The 24588-nt window shown below is 31.6% G+C and overlaps 3 protein-coding genes across 3 annotated transcripts in view; 1 reads left to right on the top strand and 2 right to left on the bottom strand.

Moving 5' to 3' along the window:
- Nucleotides 1–352: 352 nt before the first annotated feature.
- LOC115707475 (norbelladine synthase) lies at nucleotides 353–1472 on the bottom strand. The gene is made up of 2 exons (XM_030635454.2): nucleotides 859–1472; nucleotides 353–783 (listed from the first exon to the last, which is right to left on the bottom strand). Exons 1-2 carry the CDS (start codon nucleotides 1043–1045, stop codon nucleotides 503–505), a joined length of 468 nt encoding a protein of 155 aa, XP_030491314.2. The 5' UTR covers nucleotides 1046–1472; the 3' UTR covers nucleotides 353–502.
- A 96-nt stretch (nucleotides 1473–1568) lies between these two features.
- Nucleotides 1569–3177, bottom strand: LOC115706447 (norbelladine synthase). Its single transcript, XM_030634100.2, has 2 exons — nucleotides 2901–3177; nucleotides 1569–2102 (listed from the first exon to the last, which is right to left on the bottom strand). The coding sequence occupies exons 1-2, from the start codon at nucleotides 3085–3087 to the stop codon at nucleotides 1789–1791; spliced, it is 501 nt and encodes a 166-aa protein (XP_030489960.2). The 5' UTR covers nucleotides 3088–3177; the 3' UTR covers nucleotides 1569–1788.
- A 3121-nt stretch (nucleotides 3178–6298) lies between these two features.
- LOC133035128 (uncharacterized) overlaps nucleotides 6299–24588 on the top strand; it is a 28670-nt gene continuing 10380 nt past the window's right edge. The window contains exons 1-2 of the mRNA XM_061110903.1: nucleotides 6299–6622; nucleotides 6707–6769. Coding sequence (XP_060966886.1) covers nucleotides 6299–6622; nucleotides 6707–6769 — 387 coding nt within the window. The remainder of the gene's footprint in view (nucleotides 6623–6706; nucleotides 6770–24588) is intronic.

The following is a 24588-nucleotide window of genomic DNA, read 5'->3' as shown; positions in this document are numbered from 1 at the left end:
TCATCCTTATATACATAATATAACAATGTGGGATTTTAATTGTACACCCAAAATACAACAATGATTTACCAAAAAAAACAAACATCAAAATACAGATATTGTTATATTAGTTATTTTCAACAAAATAAATTAATATAAAATTAATTGAATGGGATAATAATTATATATGTACAACTTGTATTCTCTCATATGATTGTATATTACATATAATTATCAATTCCATATTCCTTCAGTTCAATTTACACAATTATTACTATGTTGAGATTCAAGTTTAGTCAGCCTGTAGTAATGTTTAGTAATGACAAACACTTAGCATAATAACATCAAACTACTGCATATAAAAATATCAATATAGCGTTATAAACATATAACATTATATGTATAGCAAAGTTATATATCTAATGTGTGGAGTCCATAAAAAACATATAACATTATTGTTCCTCAAATAACACGAAAAGGAGAAGTTGGAGACAAGGGAAACATTGTCTAATGTTTTTTTTTTTTAAGTCTTAGTAAGATGATTTTGTGCAATAAGAGCAATTGCTGCAAGGGCATCAAGAGACACAAGGGAAACATTTTCAGCATACTCATCCTTGAGTTCATATTCAATGGTGGACTTAATGATGGAACAACCTTCATCTTTCTCGATGATCTCGAATCGAACTCGATAAAGTGTGAAGCCCAACTCAAGGTATCCTCCTTCCATCACATCGGCTTCCTTCACTCGCAGCTCGTTGTCTACCTTGGTGAACTTCTCCTTGTAACTCTTGAACCTCGTCGCGCCTGAGCAATATTTTATGGTAAAACATTGGTTTGATAAAAAATGAAATGATTAAAGATGTGATGATGAATACATACCAGGGACAAAATTGAGGTGGACAATTGTTCCAACACCGCCATTGCCTTCAACTATATCGATTTTTTCGATAACAGTTTTGAGTTGTTCTTCGACGAGCTTTGCTATACGAAGAGTCCCATAGAGCTCCCAAACTTGGCTGGCTGGTGCCTTGATTTCTAGCTCAGAGGAAAGTTCACCACTCACCATATTTGTTCTTTTCGTTTGATTAAAATTTAAATGGTGTTTTTGTTGGCATAGAATAGATGATTGTTGAGAATGAGCATTATAAGTAGAATCAAATTCATATAAGAAGACAGATTAGGCATTTTGGAATAGGCAAGCCTCGAGATTCTCCTGCCGTTAGCTTGGTTGTCCAATAAATATTTTAATTAATTAATGTGTTTTAGCTTTTTGTGCTTGTAGACTAATTCAGAAAAGAATCTATGCGCGCATCAATTTTTAATTTCAAAATAGGATAAAGTTTTTTTCTATTTTTTTGTTATAGGCAAAATAGGATAACTTAAAACTAGTCAAAATATAATAAATTAGTTACTAGGCATGTCTTTTTATTTATTAATTGATATAATATTCATGTACACTAAGCCGCTCCTTGACCTTCTTATTTGGTAATTTTTATATAGATTGTTATGTGAATTTTGGTTGCGATTAAGTTGTTTTGTTAGTGGATGTAAATTTTAATTAAAAAAAAAAAACTACTTTAAATGTAAAATTGAAAAAATCCTAACCTTTTATTTATAAAGACACCACTACAAAATATTATATCATTTAATAAATAAAAGTGCAGTAGTATTGGAATAAGAATTATGCCATTTCAGAAGGAAAAAAAAGACCACACTGATTAATTTTTTAAAATAACAAGAGATATCATATAAAAGAGAGGAATGATATATAAATATACAGCATTTAATATTTTAATTTAAGCATTACTATTAATTGGTGCTATTATTAGTGAGTTGGTTTTGAGCAAGAAGGGCTATGGCAGCTAAGGGATCAATAGAGACGAGAGAGAGATTTTGAGCAGAATACTCATCATCCTTCACCTCATATTCAATAGTGGATTTGATAATGGAGGAAGCTGCAGCTGCACTTTCATCATCTTTTTTCTCAATGATCTCAAATCGAGTTCTGTAAAGTGTGAAACCAAAGTCCAAGTATCCTCCTTCAACAACCTCGGCTTCCTTCACTAGCTTCTCATCATCTACATTAGTATACTTCTCCTTGTAACTCTTGAACTTGAACACACCTGATCATCATATATACAATAAGAATCCATCATTTTCAGTTTTCACTTGGTTAATTAATTGGCCTTAATAGCTACAATAATGAATTTCAATGAATAAATAGTTATGGAAATTTCTGTATTAGACCCAAGATCGTTCTGCTGGTAGAACTCTTCCTATCTGTTTCGGCATTCAGGATAACTTTATAATATATTTTCTTTTTTATGTTTGCATATGTTGTAGCTATTAATTTCAAGACCACTTGTAAATTTTTAAAAATTCTGAGTAATTTACAGTGTTGAAAATAAAGTTTATACAATACTTGCTTATCATGTGTATAGTCGCGTGTTCAAATAAAATATGTAAATTTTATTTTAGACATTGTAAATTATTCGAAATTTTTTAAAAATTTACAGGTGGTCCTAAAAAGCTACAACATAAGCGTTTATAAAAAGAAATAGACTAAAAAGTTCTCGAATATGTCAAGACAAATAAAAAATCTACTGAAACACCCATTTATAGAAGGTACACTATTAAAGTTCTATATTGGCTACTAATTATATATACTTGATCCGCCTGTTGAAAATAATGAATTAGTTCTATCTTAAAATTATTATTTAGTAAAACATTGAAGGAAAATATTGTAGATATAGAACAAATAGTAAAATATCGAGTTATATATAAAAATATAGACTACTCTACTTATTACTAATTAAATTTAAGATTGAATCCAATAATTCTCATCAACAGTACCTAATAAACTTAATAAAGTGATGGTAATCCTCTTAACTTTCCTAATAGTAATTATTATGATTATTTACCAGGGACAAAATGTAGGTTTAAAACAGTGCCAACACCGCCTTCGCCTTCAACTACTTCAATCTTTTCCAGAATAGTTGTGAGGTTTTCCTCGACCAGTTTCGGCAGCTGAAGAGTGCCGTAGATTTCCCAAACTTTGGCGGCCGGTGCTGCCACTTCCAACTCATGGGAAACTTGTCCACTCACCATATCTTCCTTCCTTTTGTTTTTGTTGGAAATGTATGGTGGTAAGTTGAGTATTTATTTCTTCATTTTCTGTTGGATAGACTATTGTGTGGTAGTGAAGGAAATGGTTATTATTAGCATTTAAAAATAAAAAAGGACAAAACAAAATAATGCCCATATTGGTAAAAAAAAAAAAAAAACTCTACTATTAATATACGTGGTCCTGCATTGTCTTTCATTAAAGAAATATAGTTTGGGGTAAGCTTCTTACTTGTGAAAACAATTCATCAATTAGAAGAATGTTATGTTATTTCATATAATATATATATATATATGTATATAATGTTGATTAAATGAAACAACATTTTGGGTGTGCATATATATTTTGTTACTGAAATTTGTGAGATGAATTTAGAGTAATCTGGTAACTTAAAACCAAAAGCCTGTATTTTCCCACCAGAAAGCTAGGGGCAATATATAGCCTGGCCTTTGACTGAGAGTTTCTTTTGGATGTTGCCAACCAGATTGTATGATCTAAATCTCCCCATTAAACCCATAAACACCCAATTTATGAATGGTAGCAACCATGGAGGTTTGGGGATTTGAAATCAAGGGTCTCAAACTTCAAATTAAAAGTAGAGACCAAATGCTAACGTGTATCTACTAACAGTGTTACATCTCAGGTATCTAATTGCTCTACTTCTCATTCTCTTTCTAAAATCATTGATTACAGCAGGTTGTCTCCCAAATTTCGTGCATTTGTGTTAGCTATTTTCAGTTACTTTGAGCCAGAATTTTATAATCAAGCCAAAGGCATATCTATTTGGAACAATGTCATTAATACTGAGATCCAAGCTCTTGAAGATAATGACACATGTATTGTTGTTACTTTACCTCATAACCAACATGCTATTGGTTGCAACTGGATATACAAAATTAAGTACAATATTGATGGTTCTGTTGAAAGGTTCAAAGCAAAGCTTGTTGCTAGAGGAGACAACCAACAAGGTGTTGATTATAATGACACTTTTGCCTCTGTTACTAAGCTTGTTTCTCTCAAGCTTATACTTGCTCTAGTAGCCATTCAAGGTTGGTTTCTACACCAACTATAGCCGTTAACAATGCATTTCTCCATGAAGATTTGAATAAAGATGTCTTTATGACTAACATAATGGTATACTCCTAAGGGGCATGTGGAGTCTCAAACTCCAAACAAGAACCAACACAACACCAAAACAGAACAAATGATCAAGGAATGGGTTGTGCCTCGTTCTTTCAACTTGTCGGGCCGCTACCTTACCTTGACTCCTACATTAGTATGATATTATTCGCTTTGGGCCTAAGCCCTCACGGTTTTGTTTTTGGGCACCTTCCCAAAAGGCCTCATACTAATGGAGTAGTGTCCATCCTTATATACCCATAATTCTTTCCATTCCTAGCCAATGTGGGACTTGGGTTGATACTTCAACAATTCTCCCCTCAAACCAAGGACCACATACTTGTCGCCTCCCCTCCAGTGAAACTACCTTATGTCGCCGCTATCACTAAGGGAACTCGCCGCCTGACCATCACTTTTGTCAGGAAGACTTTTGACACAGGTCCTAACACTGATCTCCATCTTGTACCTCCGTAATCATCAACGGGACACGCCACCTGACTACCTCAATATCACATAGACTTTTGATACAAGGCACCATATCGATCTTTAATCGCGAGGTCATCACATTGAGAGTTTCTTCCACACATTGCAAATGCAGCCCACTATCCCAGCGCTTGAACTTTTGGCTCTGATACCACTTGTTGGGTCCCGTTCTTTCAACTTTTCCGGCCGCTACCTCACCTCACTCCCATATTAGTATGATATTGTCCGCTTTGGGCCTAAGCCCTCACGGTTTTGTTTTTGGGCACCTTCCCAAAAGGCCTCATACTAATGGAGTAGTGTCCATCCTTATATACCCATAATTCTTCCCATTCCTAACCAATGTGGGACTTGGGTTGATACCTTAACAGAATGAACTGAACTTAAAACCAAAAATGGAATCAACAATTAAAAGCATAAAATGAACATAAAGAACTTACGTGGTTGGGCTACACAATCAATATGATCATGAGCTTAATCCACGGGAGAAAGCAACCTTTAATAGATGTAGAGATCGTCTTTATTATGGCCAGAACAAAGTTACAAAAAACTAAGGTTAAACCCTTAACTCAATGGAGACTTGCTCCTTGCAAAGAACCTCACTTGTGATACTCTCAATTAAAAACATGAGAGATCATTTTACAGCCCTCATAATCACTCTGATTTTCTCTCAAAAGTCTCTCATTCAATCTCATCTCAACACACACAAGTATAAACTATATAAAGCCACTCGGGCAAGCAAGAGAGAGGAAACTTAGTTAACTAACTGACAAGTTAGTTAAGGGCCCATTTGTTTGGTCTTAATAGACCCCTTGATCTGATTCGGTCAGATCTGGTACTAATAAGTGGGTATATTTTTTTTTTATTTTTTAAATCACTTTTTGCCACTTAATACCTCTTTTCGAAATAGATGTGTAATGAGCTCTTAAAATTTTTAATATATATCTCTCTCCTTCTTTTTCTTTTTTACTTTATACATTAGGTATTACACTCTCTTTTTCCTCTGCCATCTCTGCCGCAATATTACTATCCAGGTCAGTTTTTTTTTTATCTTTCTCATTTTTTTCATTTTTTTCTCTGCCAGCAACATCACCATCAACATCACAATCATCTTTTCTCTTTTATATTATATATATGTAACGTTTATACCATTGTTTATATATATATTTGATCATAATCATGATCACTATCACTATCACATCATATTTAATATATTGTTTTATTTATTTATTTATTTATTTTTTAAATGAACGGATAAATAAAAAGTTGAAAGAAAGTCAAATCAAATTTTGTTTAGAGTATATATATTGTATATGATTAATATTTTATTTCTTCTTTTTTTTTTGTAAAAAAGAAATATATACATAGATGGAAGATGACAAATCATAGTGTGTAGTATTGTCTACATTATACTACATATATATCTATTGTTTAATTTCATTTTATTTTAGAGTATTGTGGTTTCTTTTTAGTTAAATGTACAGAAAAAAAAATATTGATGTAACTATATGCCATTCACATATTCTATATATTTTTTGCAATTTTTTTTTTTCGTATATAAATACTTTCCAATATATATCATTTGTATGCTATAAGATGGAACAATCTAGTGTAAAGCAAAGAGTAAGTTGGAGGAATATGGATGTGGTAAAAACATTTTTGGAGACTTGTATTCAAGAAGTATATCTACATGGAAGACTTGGAAGTAGTTTAAAGCCAGATTCATGGAATAAAGTTAGACTAGTTTTGGAGACTACTCATTCTTTCTTTGCAACACAAAAGCAATTGAAGAACCATTTTGATTATCTAAAGTATAAATATCAAACATGGTTTCCAATAACTATGAAAATAGGAAATGTTTATGATCCTACAACTAATACCATTCTTATGTCTAATGCCGAGTGGGATGAGTACATTAAGGTCATTTCTCTATATCACTATTTTATAATTTAGATATTTAAGTAGCACATATTAAAATGCATTGTGTTTTGGTACTGGATATAGGCTCACCCAAAGGCAAAATCATTGAAAAGTGCTCCTTTACCCTTTCCAGATCTCTATAAAGCTGTAACACCCTAACTAGCATAGGCGTATTACGTGATTTTTTAAACGTACTGTGCAACTCGTTGCTAATCAACGAGGTTTATGGAAATCGTGATTAATTAAAATTTTTGCTTTTTAATTAAACTTGTAAAATACTTATACAAAATACTCGGGATCTCGATTACAAAACCTTTTACAAAAGTTTACTGTCTATACAAAATACTTGTCGCCTAGCGACTAATTACAAAAATAGCCTTGCTGCCCCGAGGATCGTACGCTCCAGGCCTAACCGCCCAGACATGTACAATCTTCACAGGCTCGTCCTCACGGTTCCACAGCTTTGGTCTTGCCCTTACCTACACATAAACATAGCACTGTGAGTCGACAGACTCAGTAAGAAAAGCATAATAATAAACATACATAAATCCCGAGTCATGATCAGACGCCCATACCCTTGATCATAACCCTAACTGTCGTGTCCAACACGATACTGAGTCCTGAACGTTCATAGGAACGGTACTATTGACAGTATCAGCCTATACTCGGTCGAACTGGTCATACTCCAGCTGCTAGTCATACTCTAGCCTGTACCGATGTGATACGTCAAATAGTACGGAACCACCAACCCAAGTATCAGCCTATACTCGGCACACTGGTCATACTCCAGCTGCTAGTCATACTCTAGCCTGTGCCGATGTGATACAGTGTCAGCCTATACTCGGTACACTGGTCATACTCCAGCTGCTAGTCATACTCTAGCCTGTACCGATGTGACACAGTCGGATGGTTCGAAGCCAACATACATATCTAATGTAATCTAACAGGCTTCCTACATGCACGCTAAACATGTAATCTATATATGCATACTGTTATACTAATCTTACCTGGATTCCGAATTCAGGTGTGTCGGTCAACCTGATTGGAACGAACTGCGCGGCGGTTTACAGGCTCCTAAACCATAACAATCACAACACTATAAGTGATACGCTAAATCACTTCCCGGGGACATAAACTAGGAACTAAAAGTTTCCCTATCGATAAAAAGCATGGCAATACCCCAAATAATATAAAAACGAGGAAATCTAGGGTTTCTGAAAATTGCCCAACCGGCAGACCGGTTGTCCAACCGGAATTCCGGTTCTGGAAATTTTCAAAACCCCATCCGGAATTCCGGATGCACAACCGGAATTCCGGTTCCTCGCAGACTAAAATCAAAAATTCATAACTTCATCAAATCAAAACCAATTCACTCCAAACCTTCCAGACCTGTTCTAAACATCCCAAAGAGCATTTCTAAAGCAACAAAACCGAGCTTCAACCACAGAAACTCATTTCACCATTAAAGGTTCAAGATTGAGTTCTAAAACTCAAAACTTGACTAAGCATCATATCATGCATTAAACCTTGATTAAAATCACATATTCAAGCCTATAAAAACTGCAGAAATCAAACCCTAACTCATGCAACAACTACAGCCACCAAAATTCCAATTTTCTCTTTGAAAACCTTAAGCTTTTGAATAGAAAAAACCATAACTTTAAGCAACCTAATTATCAAGCATCACAAGCAGCTTAATTAACCTCAATTTATCATGCTTAAACCTCTGCAAACAACTACAAAATCACAGCAACAACATCAACTTAAACTAAGCATGCAAACATCATCATTTCATCAAAAATCTTCAAGAAACTAAGAGGGAGAGCTACAAGGATCTTACCAACAACTTGAAGTCAAAATCAATGCTAAAACCAGCTTGAAATCCAAGAGAATTCCCCCCCAAACCCAGCTGCTCAAAACCGAAATAGAGAGAAGGAAAGAGAGCCTTGAATTTTCTAACTTTCTAATTTTTCTAACTTGGAAAAAGAAAATAAAAGCACATAAACCTTTTGTTTTATTTCAGCCAACAATAGTTAATAAACCACATAATTCCACCATTTAAAAATCCACTAAAGGACAAAACAACAATGGGTCAAAATGACCAATTTGCCCCTCCATGCTAAAATAACATAAATAACACTAAAGGGGTATTTTGGGAAATTCTAAATTCCCGGCCAATCCCGACATTCCCAATGTCTAATAAACCGTCCCAATCTACTATTATACTAAGTTGTGATTTTACTGAGCCAAACACTGAGTTCCATGTTACCGGGCACCGAAAATACAAACTTATGAAAATCACTAAATGACATAAAATGCATTTCAAAATTCAACAATAACAGCATAATAATTATTTAAATAGCTATAAATAATTTTCATAATTAAACATGATTCACTGCTAATTTCCAAATTAAACTAAGCGGTCTTTACAACTATTTGTTGGGTTTTATGCCCTAAATAAAACTCTTTACAATCTGATTAGTTATCAATATAAGAAATTTGAAGTGATTGATGTTTGCATTAATTTTACATGCTAATGGTTTAATATGTTAAATATGTTTATTACATTCATACACACAAAATCAGTTAAATCCAGATCATATGTTTATTCACAATTACAGTATCGTCAACACAGTGGAATGTGATTGTGATCATATGAATCAAAAGTTTTGGTCCCTGTTTCATCAGTGTTATTGGATTTACACTAATGTGATAATCAGCGATGATGTATACTTACACTTGGAGTAATTGTTATGTTCTTTCCAGGACATTAGTAAAGTATACTAGTTTCGAATGTATGGAGTATACATTGGACTGGACCGATATTGCAACTAAGTTAAGATATTACAAACTTACCGTTATACATATCTTTCCAAGTCAATATCAGTAGTTGATCTTAAGATTAAAAGAATCTAAATCCTGATATGCTTGGGCTCAACTCAGGAGTGCTATTCATGTTCTTTGACTTATTAGTTAAGCCTACTTTCGGGTCAGGGTGAAACGTATATTTTGGGAACATGATAGTATGATTGAGTGGGAGTGTTGAACATAAATATCGAATCTATAGCTTCTACTGGTGTATAGAAGTCAAGTGATGATTCCTTTCGAGCTTAGCAAATAGAAGTAAATGGATGAGCTCTTGTTTAACTGACTAATCATTAGATCACTAAACACCATTTACAGGTAGCTAAGTGTTTTAAGGGGCAAAATACATTGAGGGGTGAGAACGGTAAAGAAATCTCATCTCGATGTAGATCATCTATATAGAGGATCTTTAAATCACAATAAGATTATAACAATGGTTAAATGAGATAGTATATTGATATCGTGAAACATACAATATGCTCTATATAAGTCTGAGAGTGCAATTCTAAGATCTAAGAGTGGATTCAACGAAGAATTAATAAGTAGAAATTTACTTGGTAAATTTGGTTCACTTATTGGAAGCTCAGCATATAGATCCATGGTCCCCATTCTAGTTGAGAATATTCTGCTTGTAAGACTCATTAATTGATTCGTGATTGATCAATTATAATTCTAAAGTTAGACTATGTCTAATTTTATGAATTTTCACTAAGCAGGGGTGAAATTGTAAAGAAAAGAGATTCTAGGTTTATTTATTTATTAATGGACTTTATATGTCTAATTAATAATTAAATTAAATGACAATATTATTTAATAATCTATTTTAGTTATTAAATAATTAGTTTTGGCATTTAAAAGGTTAGAATTGGAAAATTGACATTTTTGAGAAAATAGAGATAAAATCTGATAAAATTGCAAAATCAAGTGAGGCCCATTTAAACACCATGGCCGGCCACTTAGATGTTGTTTTTCAAATTAATATTTTTATTATTTTAATGCCAAATAATTCCTAACCTAAACCTAGTAGTTGCCTATAAATAGAAAGTGATGGCTCAGTCAAATACACATCTTTGAATAGCCTTTCTGACAGATTTTTCTCTCTTCAGAAAAACTGAGCCTTCCCCACTTTCTATACCTGGCCGAAATACCTCTCTCTTTTCCCTTCATCCTTTTCGTGACCCTAGTGAAAGAGTAAGTGCCCACACACAGCAAGCAGTAACTCAATCATAGATTGGAAGACTGTGAAGGATCAAACTTGAAGAAGAAGGACATTCGGGCTCAGATCTTGATTATACTCTACTATAGAAAGGAATCAAGGGTTAGAGATCTGAGTGGAAGGAGACATTAATTCCGCTGCATCAATGTAAGGTTTTTTTTAACTTTATATGTGTTTATTTTATCGTTTTAGAAAGTTCATATTTAGGGTGTTTAAACAACATACTTGTGAGTAGATCTAAGATCCTGGTAAAATAAATTCCAACAACTGGCCTCAGAGCCATGGTAATTGATTTACTTGCATGAAATTTGGACTTTAAAACGATTGTTTGTTTGTTTTTGGATGGTATCATGTTGTATTGAGTGTTATTTGATGATTGATTGATGTTTGTAAATTTTCGTGAAAAATAATTGTGATTTTGTTTCTGGAATTATTTTTATTGGATAGTATGGAAAAAATTAAGCAAGTTAGCCTTTTACATAACTCAATTTTGATTTTATTTGAATTAGTTATGAATTTTTGAAGATTTGAAAAAATCCGGGCTGTGCTGAAATTTTCCAGCGATCGCAAAACTGTCCGTACAGTTCACAATTTTTTTCGTTTTTCTTCGATTTTTCATGCTTTTTCATGAAATTAACTTCCTATTTTTTTTGTATAGTTTTGTATATATACTATTTCTATTCCTAATTCAATTCTAATTATCATTTTGAATTAATTTAATATTTTTTAAATTTAATTCAAGATATTAGTGCAATTTGAATTTGAATAGAATTAGTATATATCTTCTTGCTTAAAAATCTATCTTATTTTTAAATTTGATTATATCTTATCTTATTTTTTAATTTAAGGTCAGATTTTTTATATATTTTTTAAATTAAATCTTTTTAGATATTTTGACCTTATTTAAATTTAAAATAAGATATTTATAATCATGTAATTTTAAATAGATGTAAGATATTTTGCTAACTTTTAAATTTTGTTATTTTATTTATTTAAATTAAATTTAAAATCTGATAAGATATTTCATTTATCTTTTCTAATTTTTATTTAATTTTTATTTTTAAAAGTAGTTAGCAAATTTTGAAATGATATTTAGGTTGGTTGAAACCTAATTTTTCAAAATAATAGGTTTAATTTTAAATATTTTTTTAAATAATCTCGAAATTTAAATTTTTTATTTTCGAAATAAATATTTATTTTTTATTTATTTTTCGAAAATTAAATTATTTTTTTTAATTATTTAATTATTTATTTTTCGAAATTATTTATTTAAAATTAAATAAATCCTACTTCCAACTATCCAGCTAACCTTGTTGCAGGAGTATATGGTTTAAACTTGTGTGTAAGTTTTTCAAAACCTATTATTACTTGATTGCAAATAGCCATGGTTACTTTTTGCCAGATCTAATGATCTGATGGCTCCCTTGGTCAAGTTAATAATTTGTAACATGTAAATTTTACAATCTTCTTTCATATGTGTATGACCTAGCAACATGATAGGATCCATCCAAAGTGTGCCTGTGTGAGCCTATATGTTTATTTTATTATATAGATGCATATAGGTTGTTGCTAAATAAAATGTCACACCATGATAGATTTTATTTAGGTCCATTTAGTTATTGGACCTATTCAATTAATAACAGTTATTTATTTTAAGGTTAAATTCCTCTCTTTTGGGCCTTGTGTGAGAGTTGGGAGCCATAGAAGTGGGTACGACATACTGAACCCAGCACCCCCTCACATGAACTACCCCAATTGTGAAGGCCCATTTGCCTGATTTGAATAACTGTACTAGGTTAATTATATTAGTTTGACCTAATAAAATTGAATTAGCAACATAATTAACTTTTAAAATATATGAAATTTATTTTCATTTTAATATTTTAAAGTTAATTTTAAGAAAAACACTTTTAGTTTAGATATTATTTCTAGACAAACTATTTGTATTTTTTCTTGTATTTAATTAAATATAGAATTTTAACTAACTAAGATTCTTTCTGGAGCTTATTTAATTAAATATTCCTATTTAAGTTATAAATTAGTTGTATCAACTGATTTTTCTTATCTAACTTAAATTTGAATATTTGATTTAAATTTTAAATCAAGTTGAGGAATCCTAGGCATTAGTTATTAAAGATTCTTAAGATATTTTTTAAGTTAATATCTTTTCAAATATTAACTTAAAATGGAATATTTTAGATATTTTTTGGTTAATATCTTTTCAAATATTAACTTTAAAAAGATATCTTCAAATTAAGTGGTTACAACTTAATTTTTGATATTTAATTAAATCTAAATTTGAAATTATTTAAGTTTTAGATTTTTTCTATATAACTTAAATTAGATATTTTTCAAATTTTTTTGAAAAGATACTTAGTCAAATAAGATATTTTCTAGATAGTAATTTCTAGACTACTTATTATTTCTAATATTTAAATAGGAAAATTATACTTTGTGAAATTAATTATTTAAATAATTAATTTTGGTACAATTTTATTAAGTATATTTTTCCTAGTATTAAATAGAAATTAATAATTAAGCCTTCTCTACACTTAATTATTATTTCTTGTATTTAATACATTTAATTAACTTGAAAAATCTAAATATCTAAGTTGATTTTCATCATGATACTTAAATATTTATTGATTTTTCATGACACTTAATTAAATAGAAAATTATTTTAAGTTGAAATTTAATTTTTCAACTTAAGTTTAAATAATTTTCAATTTATATTTTTTCTTTATTTTCTTAATCAATTTCGAAAATTGCATTTTATTTATGCAATATTTACGAATTTTTTTTTTGAAAAATAGATTGAGTTGTAAATTAATTATTTATTTTAATTAATTCTTGGACCAACTACAATCAATGATTTTTTCATTTAATTGATTAATTTAAAATATATATATATATTATTAAAAATTGAATTAACTAGTCAAAAGAATATCTAGATAGGTGATATTTTTGCTTGAAGTATTTCTTTTCTATTTTTATTATTTTTGAAAATTGTATTTTTATATACTTTAAATTTTCGAACCCAATAAATATATTCTCAAAGGAAATTTTTAAGTTGCTAATTATTTATTTAATTCAACTTAAATTAATTTCCTTAATATTTATATTTAAGATTACTACTAAGATGGAAATAATTAATTTTATTTCAATCACCATCTAAGTATAATTTTATAAATATTATATTAAATTCTTATTTTTGAATTTTAATTCTTAATTTAGAATTTAATGAGATTTATTTATTAGAATAATAAAGAAAATACATTTTAAATAATGAGCTTTATTATTATTAAGATATTCGATCTCCATTGTGGGTTTTACACCGCGTTTGTTTTAGTGAGTAATCCTCCCTAATGGAGGAACGTTCATTAGCAATTTCGCACCGTTTAATCTCGCATGATAAGTGGTTTGTAAGTGTTTTATATGGTATAGATCACCCTAATGGTGGCGACCATATTTGACTTGCAAATTGCGAAACAATGGTAGAAGCTCATAAGATAGAATAGCCTTGACTCTCGCTTTAAACGGGACACTTGTTCGGATTAGATCTTGATCGAATAAAAGGTTGCTAGAATGTTTAACATTTTAGATGAGCTGACAACTCTATTCAATGGATGGTAGCTTTGACTCTCGCCTAAACGGGACACTGATATCAGTTTGTTGAAAACCTTGGAAATTATTTAGGATTGAATTTTTTAAGTATTTTCTCATATCATTCCTACTTGCTATGTGCTTATAATTTCTGAATAGATTTTGTGTGTTAAACCATTATTAATTTCTATTTGTTGATTTCTATTATTTTGTAGTATTCTGTATTATCAAAATGAATCCCATGTTATCACTATTGACTAAAAATAAGCTGAATGGATCTAACTTTAATAAATGGAATGAGAACATTAATATTGCTCTCATAGGAGAAAGTGCCTTGTTTGTTTTAACTGAACCGTCACCTGAAGTGCCTGGGGACAATGCATCCAAAGCTGTGAAAGAAAAGTATGAGCGTTGGCAGAAAGCAAATAACAAAGCTCTATACTTTATGCTTTCTAGCATGGTTGACACCCTCAAAACTCGGTTTTCTAAAACTGAGAAGGCTGCTGAAGTAATGACGAAGTTAAATGAGCTATTCGGTAAGACATCACTTCAGTCACGCTTTGACGCGACTAAGAAGTACATTAACGCACGGATGTAACCTCATCAAAACGTGCGTGACCATGTTCTCCTCATGTCCAGTTATTTCCAAGAAGCCCAGGATCATGGTGTTGAAATGGACAGTGCTACTCAAGTTAGTCTTATCTTGAATAGCCTGACTCCAACATTTCTACCATATACATCAAATTATGTCATGAATAAGAAGGAAATTGACTTTCATGAATTAGTCAATGACCTTCAAACTTATGAAAATTTGATTGGAGGACCCAAGAAGAAAGGGAGTAAACCTTACAATCCTGGGAATGGTAATGGGACGATGAAACCTGAAGCAAATATTGCCTCTGCTTCAAAACCCAAATCGAAGAAGAAGTGGAAGAACACCAAGAAGCGAACAAAAGCCATGAAAAAGGCTGTTCCTTCTGGTGATGCTACACTTAAAGGAAAGTGTTTCTACTGCAATGAGAAAGGTCATTGGAAACCCCAGTGTCCTAAACTTCTTGCAAAGAAACAAGGTATTTCCATTTATAAACTTTAAAAGTTTTAGTGAATTATTATCCAATTGGATTTATGATTCTGGACTAACTTTGTTTATTTGTTTTCTTCTTCTTATAGGGCAAGCTACTTGAACTCAATTGAGTTGGATCAGAAAGCTGGATCAAGGGTGAAATCGTCCAGATGAAGATGAAGCTCTTCAATTTTTGAATTAATTGTTTTAGTTTAAAGACAATTTGGATTTCAAATTTTAGTTAGGGATATTTATCCCTGTTTTTCTCATATTGTTGCAATACATTTTTTTTTATTAATAAAGTTTCTTTTTTTTTCGAAATCAATATTGCAATTTATGAGATAGAGCTTCATTTAATTTATCTTCATCAATTATTACCACATTATATTTGTATGTTTGTATGTGTAAGTATTTTTATTATTGATGCAAATTCTATAATATTTACAACTCTTCATAGAGTTATATTAAATAAACACTAGAAATGATTTCTATGTTTATGAATAATTGTTCATTCTAATACAATTATTAAGAATTTGTTTAATAAAAGGATCTTATGATTTGATAAGGGTGGAGAAAAGTTAAGAAAACTATGCAGTTCAACGATCTTTTATATCTAATGAACTCTGGATAGTATTCAACTCCACATTAACTCTATCACACTAAGAGAATCATGATCTTTACTACCTTTAGGGGTGGATCATAATCTCTATATACTTAGGGGTGGAGGTTATCCATAGTACCCTATATGTATATTCTTAGGGGTGGAGTCCATTCCACAATTCCCTATGAAACACATATCTTGTTTAAACATGGAAGTAATATAATGAGTCAGCTATTGTCAATATAAATTCTTGATCTTGATTGTATGTTCCATTTCAATTTTACTGTTGTAAGTAAAAGTTTGATACATTTGAAAGTTCTTTGTTAAAATTTCACACTACCTTAATTGAGTGGGAGAATTTTAAAGTTCTATACCCATCTTATTAGGTTGATAATTGTGATAGGTACTTAAGAACACTACTGAAAAGCAAATCTAACCATTCACATGGATAGGTATAGCTTATCAGAATTATGAGAATAAGATAAAGAACTCTAGTTCAGTCCATTCGAATGACTTGAACCAAGAATTCTTAATCCTCATAAAATTTGATGGTATCTTAATTTTGATTACTTTAATCTCTGGCATGTATTTTTCACTTCAAATACTAGTCTGCTATGTTGATGACTTAGTCTTGACTTAAAGTTTCAGACTAATACAAAAGTCACAACTAGGTAACTCTCCAAACAATCAGAGGTTAAAAGTATTATTTAACCAGACATCTGCTATTGAGTGGGAGCTATCTGAGATGTAATCAAATAGGGAACATTAGAAGATATTCAAGAAGGATTTATGAAAGTGATCTATATGTTAGATATTAAGGAACTGTGTATCAGTTGTCCTTGTATCTCACCATCTAATTTCGATTTCTATAAGATGGTACTTACTTTGGGCGTGGAGGAATTATTAAATAATAATTCAAGCTCTACTAGAGAAGAATTATAACTTGGTGTATTCGAAATCCCAGAAAGTTATATCACTGAAGAAAAGTCTACACTGTATTATCTCAATTACATATTTTAAAATATGAGAGATATGTCTTCTGTTAATTCAGATGTACTTTTAAAACAGTAAAGATTTCAGTATCCCTTGATAAGTAAAGCATATAGTAAAGGATGTTTCATAAGTGTATTTATGAACTAGTTTCCAGAAGTTTGGGTGGATTCAAATATACTACACGTGATCTGAAGATCAAGACATCAGATTGACCTATTTGCACAGTTTGTTTTATATTAGTGCAAGTGGGAGTTTGTTGGGTTTTATGCCCTAAATAAAACTCTTTACAATCCGATTAGTTATCAATATAAGAAATTTGAAGTGATTGATGTTTGCATGAATTTTACATGCTAATGGTTTAATATGTTAAATATGTTTATTACATTCATACACACAAAATCAGTTAAATCCAGATCATATGTTTATTCACAATTACAGTATCGTCAACACAGTGGAATGTGATTGTGATCATATGAATCAAAAGTTTTGGTCCCTGTTTCATCAGTGTTATTGGATTTACACTAATGTGATAATCAGCGATGATGTATACTTACACTTGGAGTAAGTGTTATGTTCTTTCCAGGACATTAGTAAAGTATACTAGTTTCGAATGTATGGAGTATACATTGGACTGGACCGATATTGCAACTAAGTTAAGATATTACAAACTTACCGTTATACATATCTTTCCAAGTCAATATCACTAGTTGATCTTAAGATTAAAAGAATCTAAATCCTGATATGCTTGGGCTCAACTCAGGAGTGCTATTCATGTTCTTTGACTTATTAGTTAAGCCTACTTTCGGGTCAGGGTGAAACGTATATTTTGGGAAATTGATAGTATGATTGAGTGGGAGTGCTGAACATAAATATCGAATCTATAGCTTCTACTGGTGTATAGAAGTCAAGTGATGATTCCTTTCGAGCTTAGCAAATAGAAGTAAATGGATGAGCTCTTGTTTAACTGACTAATCATTAGATCATTAAACACCATTTACAGGTAGCTAAGTGTTTTAAGGGGCAAAATACATTGAAGGGTGAGAACGGTAAAGAAATCTCATCTCGATGTAGATCATCTATATAGAGGATCTTTAAATCACAATAAGATTATAACAATGGTTAAATGAGATAGTATATTGATATCGTGAAACATACAATATGCTCTATATAAGTCTGAGAGTGCAATTCTAAGTTCTAAGAGTGGATTCAACGAAGAATTAATAAGTAGAAATTTACTTGGTAAATTTGGTTCACTTGTTGGAAGCTCAGCATATAGATCCATGGTCCCCATTCTAGTTGAGAACATTCTGCTTGTAAGACTCATTAATTGATTCGTGATTGATCAATTATAATTCTAAAGTTAGACTATGTCTAATTTTATGAATTTTCACTAAGCAGGGGTGAAATTGTAAAGAAAAGAGATTCTAGGTTTATTTATTTATTAATGGACTTTATATGTCTAATTAATAATTAAATTAAATGACAATATTATTTAATAATCTATTTTAGTTATTAAATAATTAGTTTTGGCATTTAAAAGGTTAGAATTGGAAAATTGGCGTTTTTGAGAAAATAGAGATAAAATTTGATAAAATTGCAAAATCAAGTGAGACCCATTTAAACACCATGGCCGGCCACTTAGATGTTGTTTTTCAAATTAATATTTTTATTATTTTAATGCCAAATAATTCCTAACCTAAACCTAGTAGTTGCCTATGAATAGAAAGTGATGGCTCAGTCAAATACACATCTTTGAATAGCCTTTCTGACAGATTTTTCTCTCTTCAGAAAAACTGAGCCTTCCCCACTTTCTATACCTGGCCGAAATACCTCTCTCTTTTCCCTTCATCCTTTTCGTGACCCTAGTGAAAGAGTAAGTGCCCACACACAGCAAGCAGTAACTCAATCATAGATTGGAAGACTGTGAAGGATCAAACTTGAAGAAGAAGGACATTCGGGCTCAGATCTTGATTATACTCTGCTACAGAAAGGAATTAAGGGTTAGAGATCTGAGTGGAAGGAGACATTAATTCCGCTGCATCAATGTAAGGTTTTTTTTTTAACTTTATATGTGTTTATTTTATCGTTTTAGAAAGTTCATATTTAGGGTGTTTAAACAACATACTTGTGAGTAGATCTAAGATCCTGGTAAAATAAATTCCGACACTATTCCCCCCTTAAAAGGATTTCGTCCCCGAAATCTAACCTGAATAACTTTGGATATTGAGCTCTCATATCTGACTCTAGCTCCCAGGTGGCTTCCTCCACCTCGCTGTTTCTCCAGAGAACTTTGACCAATGCTATGGTCTTATTCCGAAGGACTTTATCGTTTCTATCCAGGATCTGCACTGGCTGTTCTTCGTAAGACATATCTGGCTGCAGTTCAAGGCTCTCATAACTGAGTATATGAGAGAGATCTGAAACGTATTTTCTCAACATAGAGACATGGAATACGTTGTGAACTGCTGATAAGCTTGAGGCAATGCTAACCGGTATGCCACTTGACCTATCTTCTCGAGAATCTCGAAAGGTCCTGTAAATCTAGGGCATAACTTGCCTCTTTTCCCGAAACGTTTGATCCCCTTCATTGGAGACACTCGTAAAAACACATGGTCCCCTACTTGGAACTCAACATCTCTGCGTTTCGGATCTGCGTAACTTTTCTGTCTACTCTGTGAGGCAAGCTTTCTAGCTTTTATTTTCTCTATTGCCTCATTGGTCCGCTGCACTAACTCCGGACCTAAGTATTTCCTCTCCCCTGTCTCATCCCAGTGGATGGGAGATCTACACTTCCTACCGTATAACAGTTCATAGGGAGCCATCCTTATTGTACTCTGATAACTGTTGTTGTACGCAAATTCTATCAACGGTAGGTATTTATTTCAAGAGCCTTCAAAATCCATAACACAGGCTCGTAACATGTCCTCCAATATCTGAATTGTCCTTTCGGACTGACCATCTGTCTGAGGATGGAATGCTGTACTAAATTTCAGTTTTGTACCCATTTCTCGTTGCAAACTCTGCCAAAACTTGGAGGTGAACTTCGGATCCCTATCCGAAACTATAGACTTCGGTACCCCGTGAAGTCTTACAATCTCTCTAACATACAATTCTTCCAACAAATCCACTGTAAATGTTGTTCTAACATGCAGAAAATGAGCAGATTTCGTGAATCGATCAACCACTACCCAGATGGAATCAAATAAGCTCGTGGTTCTAGGTAACCCAACCACGAAATCCATCGTGATATCTTCCCACTTCCATTCAGGTAGGGTTAAAGGCTGCAACAATCCTCCGGGTCTCTGATGTTCAGCCTGTTAGACTTTTTATTTGGGCTTACATTAAGTTTTATTGGTTTTATTAAAACTTGGGTTGATTGGATAGTTCTTTGCTGTGTTAGCCCATGTTGCTGGTGATCAATTGTTAATGGACTTAGCATCTGTGTGTAAAGTCTAGGTGAAGCAGAAGTGTGGGCTTTTCTAGTTGACTGAAGCCTTTGATGAGCAGGCCCAGCCCAACTAGGGTTTTGTAGCTAAGTCCCCTCCCTAACTCTATAAATACATATTGTCTCATCACAATTGTATACCTTTTGATAATCAGATAAATAAACTGCTTCTGATTTAGAGATCTAGGGAGGAAGACTTAGTTGATAGTATTGCACTATCAAAGTGGAGTAACTGCTGTGGATCAAACAGAGATAATTGCTATGGATCAATCAGGTACACATACCTAATTATTATATCTTATTATTGTGTTCTATGTTATATACAAATTGATCTTGGGGTTTGTATTAATTTTTCTAACATGTGGTATCAGATTGCCTATTGTATATGATTTAGAACCTATTATTAGTATAATTAATTTTTATATGTTAATTATTTAAAATTACATATCAATTTCGTTATTATTTTATGTTCAATTTTCTGTTTATAAATCTTAAAACTATAGGGGTTTTATTGATCGTTAAATTCTCTTTCAATTGATATATTATATGCATGAAATCATTATGTATATTATGAGAATTTTAAGTTTAAAGTTTTAGGGTTTATATAATTATAATATGAAATTATAATTTGTGTGTTTTGATATTATTGTTTTTGATCTAAAATTGATTATAGATATCTCATTATCAATTGTTTATCAATGTTCTTACACAATTTATTTCGTGTTTCAATCGAGAATTGATATCACAATCAATTTTTTTTTAGTTCTTTATTTTCGGATTGGTTTTGCCATGAAATCTAGAGATTTAATCTTTCATACCCAAAATTAATACCATAGATCTATTAGAAATTGTAAACCAATCAAAATCCCTCTTTTTCCCGTCCGTTTCGTCACTTTTATGGCCGGAATTTCATCCCGACCCGACCGGGTTTGAACCGGGTCGCACAAGATCCATGTTGCAGCCATGGAAGCTACTGGAGGTTGAAGACAACCTGTAAGGACGAAGCCCACTCGCGGCTGTCGGAGAGTGAGAGAGAGTGAGGTAGTTTTGTGACTCCATTTTTGACGATTCTTTTTTTCAATATTATTAGAATTTAATTTCTGTTTTTTTGGTGATTTTTAATTAATTTTTTGACGCCGTTTAATAATAATTATTATTTTAATGATAATTATGCAGTTAAAAAATTATTAAAAATAATTTTTGATGATTTTTCAAAATCCGTAAATCATAGAAAATTTTTTGGGTTTCTTCACGTTCCATAAGATATAGTCTCTCTTATTTGATTTATCTTGACTATGTAATCTCCACCAATATTCTTTCTTTCACATCTTTCCATTATTTGTTGTTCTAAAGTTATAAAACTTGATTGTTTGATACAAAAATAATGTGTTATGGTGGACACTTTATTTTTTTTTATTATCAATATAATAAAAGCAATTAATATCTCTCTTTTGGAAATTTGGTTGAAAAATTATTAATTTTCAATGATTGTTTTATCACCAAATTTCACATGTTGAAGAAAATATTATATATTTTGGTTGACTATATGTGTAATTACTTGCCAAAGGTAGTATTTACATATATTAGTTCACATTCCATGAAGTGAGTTAATATTAAATATATATATATTTTAATTATTTGCCCAAAGGTAATAATTTAAATATATAAATTTATTATTATTTTTTGCTTGAATTAATACATATTTTTAAGAAATTTATTTGCCCAAAGGTAATAAAATTCTTAAATGATATGTATTTTTTCTTTGTTGTTAACTTCATGAAGGTAGATCATGTGTGTGTTATATTCTCACCCCAAAGGGGAGTTTATAATGACCAGTTGATTCTACAATATTTTCTAATGCATTGCTCATATTGCTTATTCAAGTTTTAATTTTTTGGATTTTTCGGTCTCCTTTTTGCGAACAACAATAACGTTTTCATCTGAATTCTGAATGCTTAAACTTTAAGACATGGAAACGAGATGTGAAAATTGCTTTAGGCATAATAGATTTGGACTTATGCCTTCGAGAAGAAAAATCTGCTGATCTTATACTAATATCAGAATTGTTGCCCAAAAATTCTTCATGCACAATGGAAAAATTCAAATCATCTTAGTCTCATTGCTATGAAACGTTTAATTCCTGAACATCTTTTGGTGGTTTGCCAAACACCACAAATGCTAATGAGTTTTTCAATGTTGTAGAAAAACTATATGACACTGGTGAAAACGCTGAAGCTGGACATCTTATGGATAAAATGACAACCATTAAGTATGAGAAATTAAAAGGAGTGCGAGATTTTATTCTGCATTTTTTAATGTTTAGTCCAAGTTGAAAGATCATAATATTCCTCTTCCTGACTTTTACACCATTCTTCAAGTTCTTCATTAACTTCTTACTTCTTTTAGCTTTACCAAGACAACCTAAACACTTATAGTAAAATATGGAGTGTTAGTAACCTAATTTCTCAGTGTGTAGCTGAAACAAGCAAGCTAACAAAATGAGACGAATGATTCTTCTCACTTTGTTTCTCAACTCAAGCCCGACAAAGGATAAAGAAAATATGAAAATAAGCAACCACAGCCAGGGGCTAAGGGATCTCAGAAAGCCAAGTGAGAGGGAGTCAATGCTTACAGTGGGCACTTATATTGGAGTTCACGTTATTTATGTTGGCACATATTTATTCTTGAATTACAATTTAGTGTTCAGATTGTTTTGAACAGTACTTTCTTGATTCTTACTTTTAAAGTAATTCAGTTTCGCTTCCGCGTTTAGTTAAACAATGATTTTCTTTTCGTTTTACTAATTATAGTGTTAACATTATGTTTGACTCCGAATAATTGGAAACTGTTTTTACTCTGATAGTCTTTTCAAATTATCATTGACTTCCTTAGCTTCCTTTTTCAATGCTGTGAATATTGTGGATAAGAAATCTTATATTAAGATAACATCCTTATTATTATGGCACGATAGATCGGGTCATATTTCTAAAGAAAGAATTGATCGATTCCTTCTAGCTAAAATTCTTCCTCTTGTTGATGTTTCTGGTTGGAATACTTGTGCTGATTGTACTTGTGAAAAATTGACTAAAATAAGAAAGCAGAGTGTTATCTATAGTCACTCTTTATAAGAGATTATCCACACTGACATTAGTGGACCTTATTCCACCACGTTGTGCAGAAACAAGTATTTATCACTTTTATCAATGATTTTTCTTGTTATAGATTCACCTATTTAATTAAAGAAAAATCTGACGCCCTTGATAAATTCAAAATTTTTTGAAATAAGGTTGAGAAACAATTACAAAGAGTCATCAAAGTTGTTCATTCTGATCGTGGAGGAGAATATTATGGTCGTTATACAAAATCTGGACAACACATGAGGCCTTTTGCAGAGTACTTATAAGAAAATGGTATAGTTGTTCAATACACTATGTCGGGTTCACCTGAGTACAATGGCGTTGCTGAAAGGAGAGATCGCACTCCCATGGATATGTTAGATGTTTGATGAGTAGATCAAATCTTCAAGAGTTTTTTATGGGGTGAAGCACTCATGATTGCAACTTATATATTAAATCGTGTTCCCAATAAATCTGTTCCCAAAACCTTTTTTTTTGAGTTGTGGACTAGGCGAAAGACTAATCTGAATCATCTTCGTGTATCGAATTGTCCAGCTAAAGTAAGGATTTATGTTCCTAATTTGAAACATTAGATCCGACTACAGTTTGTTGTTATTTCATTGGTTATCCAATGCGATTAAAAGGCTATCGCTTTTACTGTCCTACTCGTGGTACGTGAATTGTTGAATCGCAGACTACTAAATTTTTAGAATTTGATGTTGCTGAAAATATTCCTTCAACATCTCTTGAAATGAGGGAGTCATCTAAAGGAATTTTTATTCCTATCTCTTTTTCAAGAGATGATAATAATAGCAGTCTTATTCTTACTCTAGTTGATAACACTCCCATTACTGATGAATATATTGCTCATAATATCTAAGATGACGAGGGTCCTATTATTGATGAGGAACCTATTATTGAAGAAGGTTTTGTTGTTGATGAGGGTCATGTTATCAAAGAAAGCTAATTGTGGAATATGACATTCAAAATGATGGTCAATAAATAGAGGTTATTCCAGAAGTACCTTCTATATGGAGATCTCAAAGACAAAAAGATGTCAATAA

Source organism: Cannabis sativa, chromosome 1 (genome assembly GCF_029168945.1).
Source record: "Cannabis sativa cultivar Pink pepper isolate KNU-18-1 chromosome 1, ASM2916894v1, whole genome shotgun sequence".
Taxonomy (NCBI): Eukaryota; Viridiplantae; Streptophyta; class Magnoliopsida; order Rosales; family Cannabaceae; genus Cannabis; species Cannabis sativa.
This window is presented reverse-complemented; position numbering and strand designations above follow the sequence as displayed.

Bases quoted from the DNA above. Each gene is read 5' to 3' on its own strand.
- LOC115707475 (XM_030635454.2), bottom strand. From the start codon at position 1,045: ATGGTGAGTGGTGAACTTTCCTCTGAGCTAGAAATCAAGGCACCAGCC. The intron at 784-858 runs GTATGTATTCAT...AATATTGCTCAG, and splicing joins CCACCTCAATTTTGTCCCTG to GCGCGACGAGGTTCAAGAGT.
- LOC115706447 (XM_030634100.2), bottom strand. From the start codon at position 3,087: ATGGTGAGTGGACAAGTTTCCCATGAGTTGGAAGTGGCAGCACCGGCC. The intron at 2,103-2,900 runs GTAAATAATCAT...TATGATGATCAG, and splicing joins AAACCTACATTTTGTCCCTG to GTGTGTTCAAGTTCAAGAGT.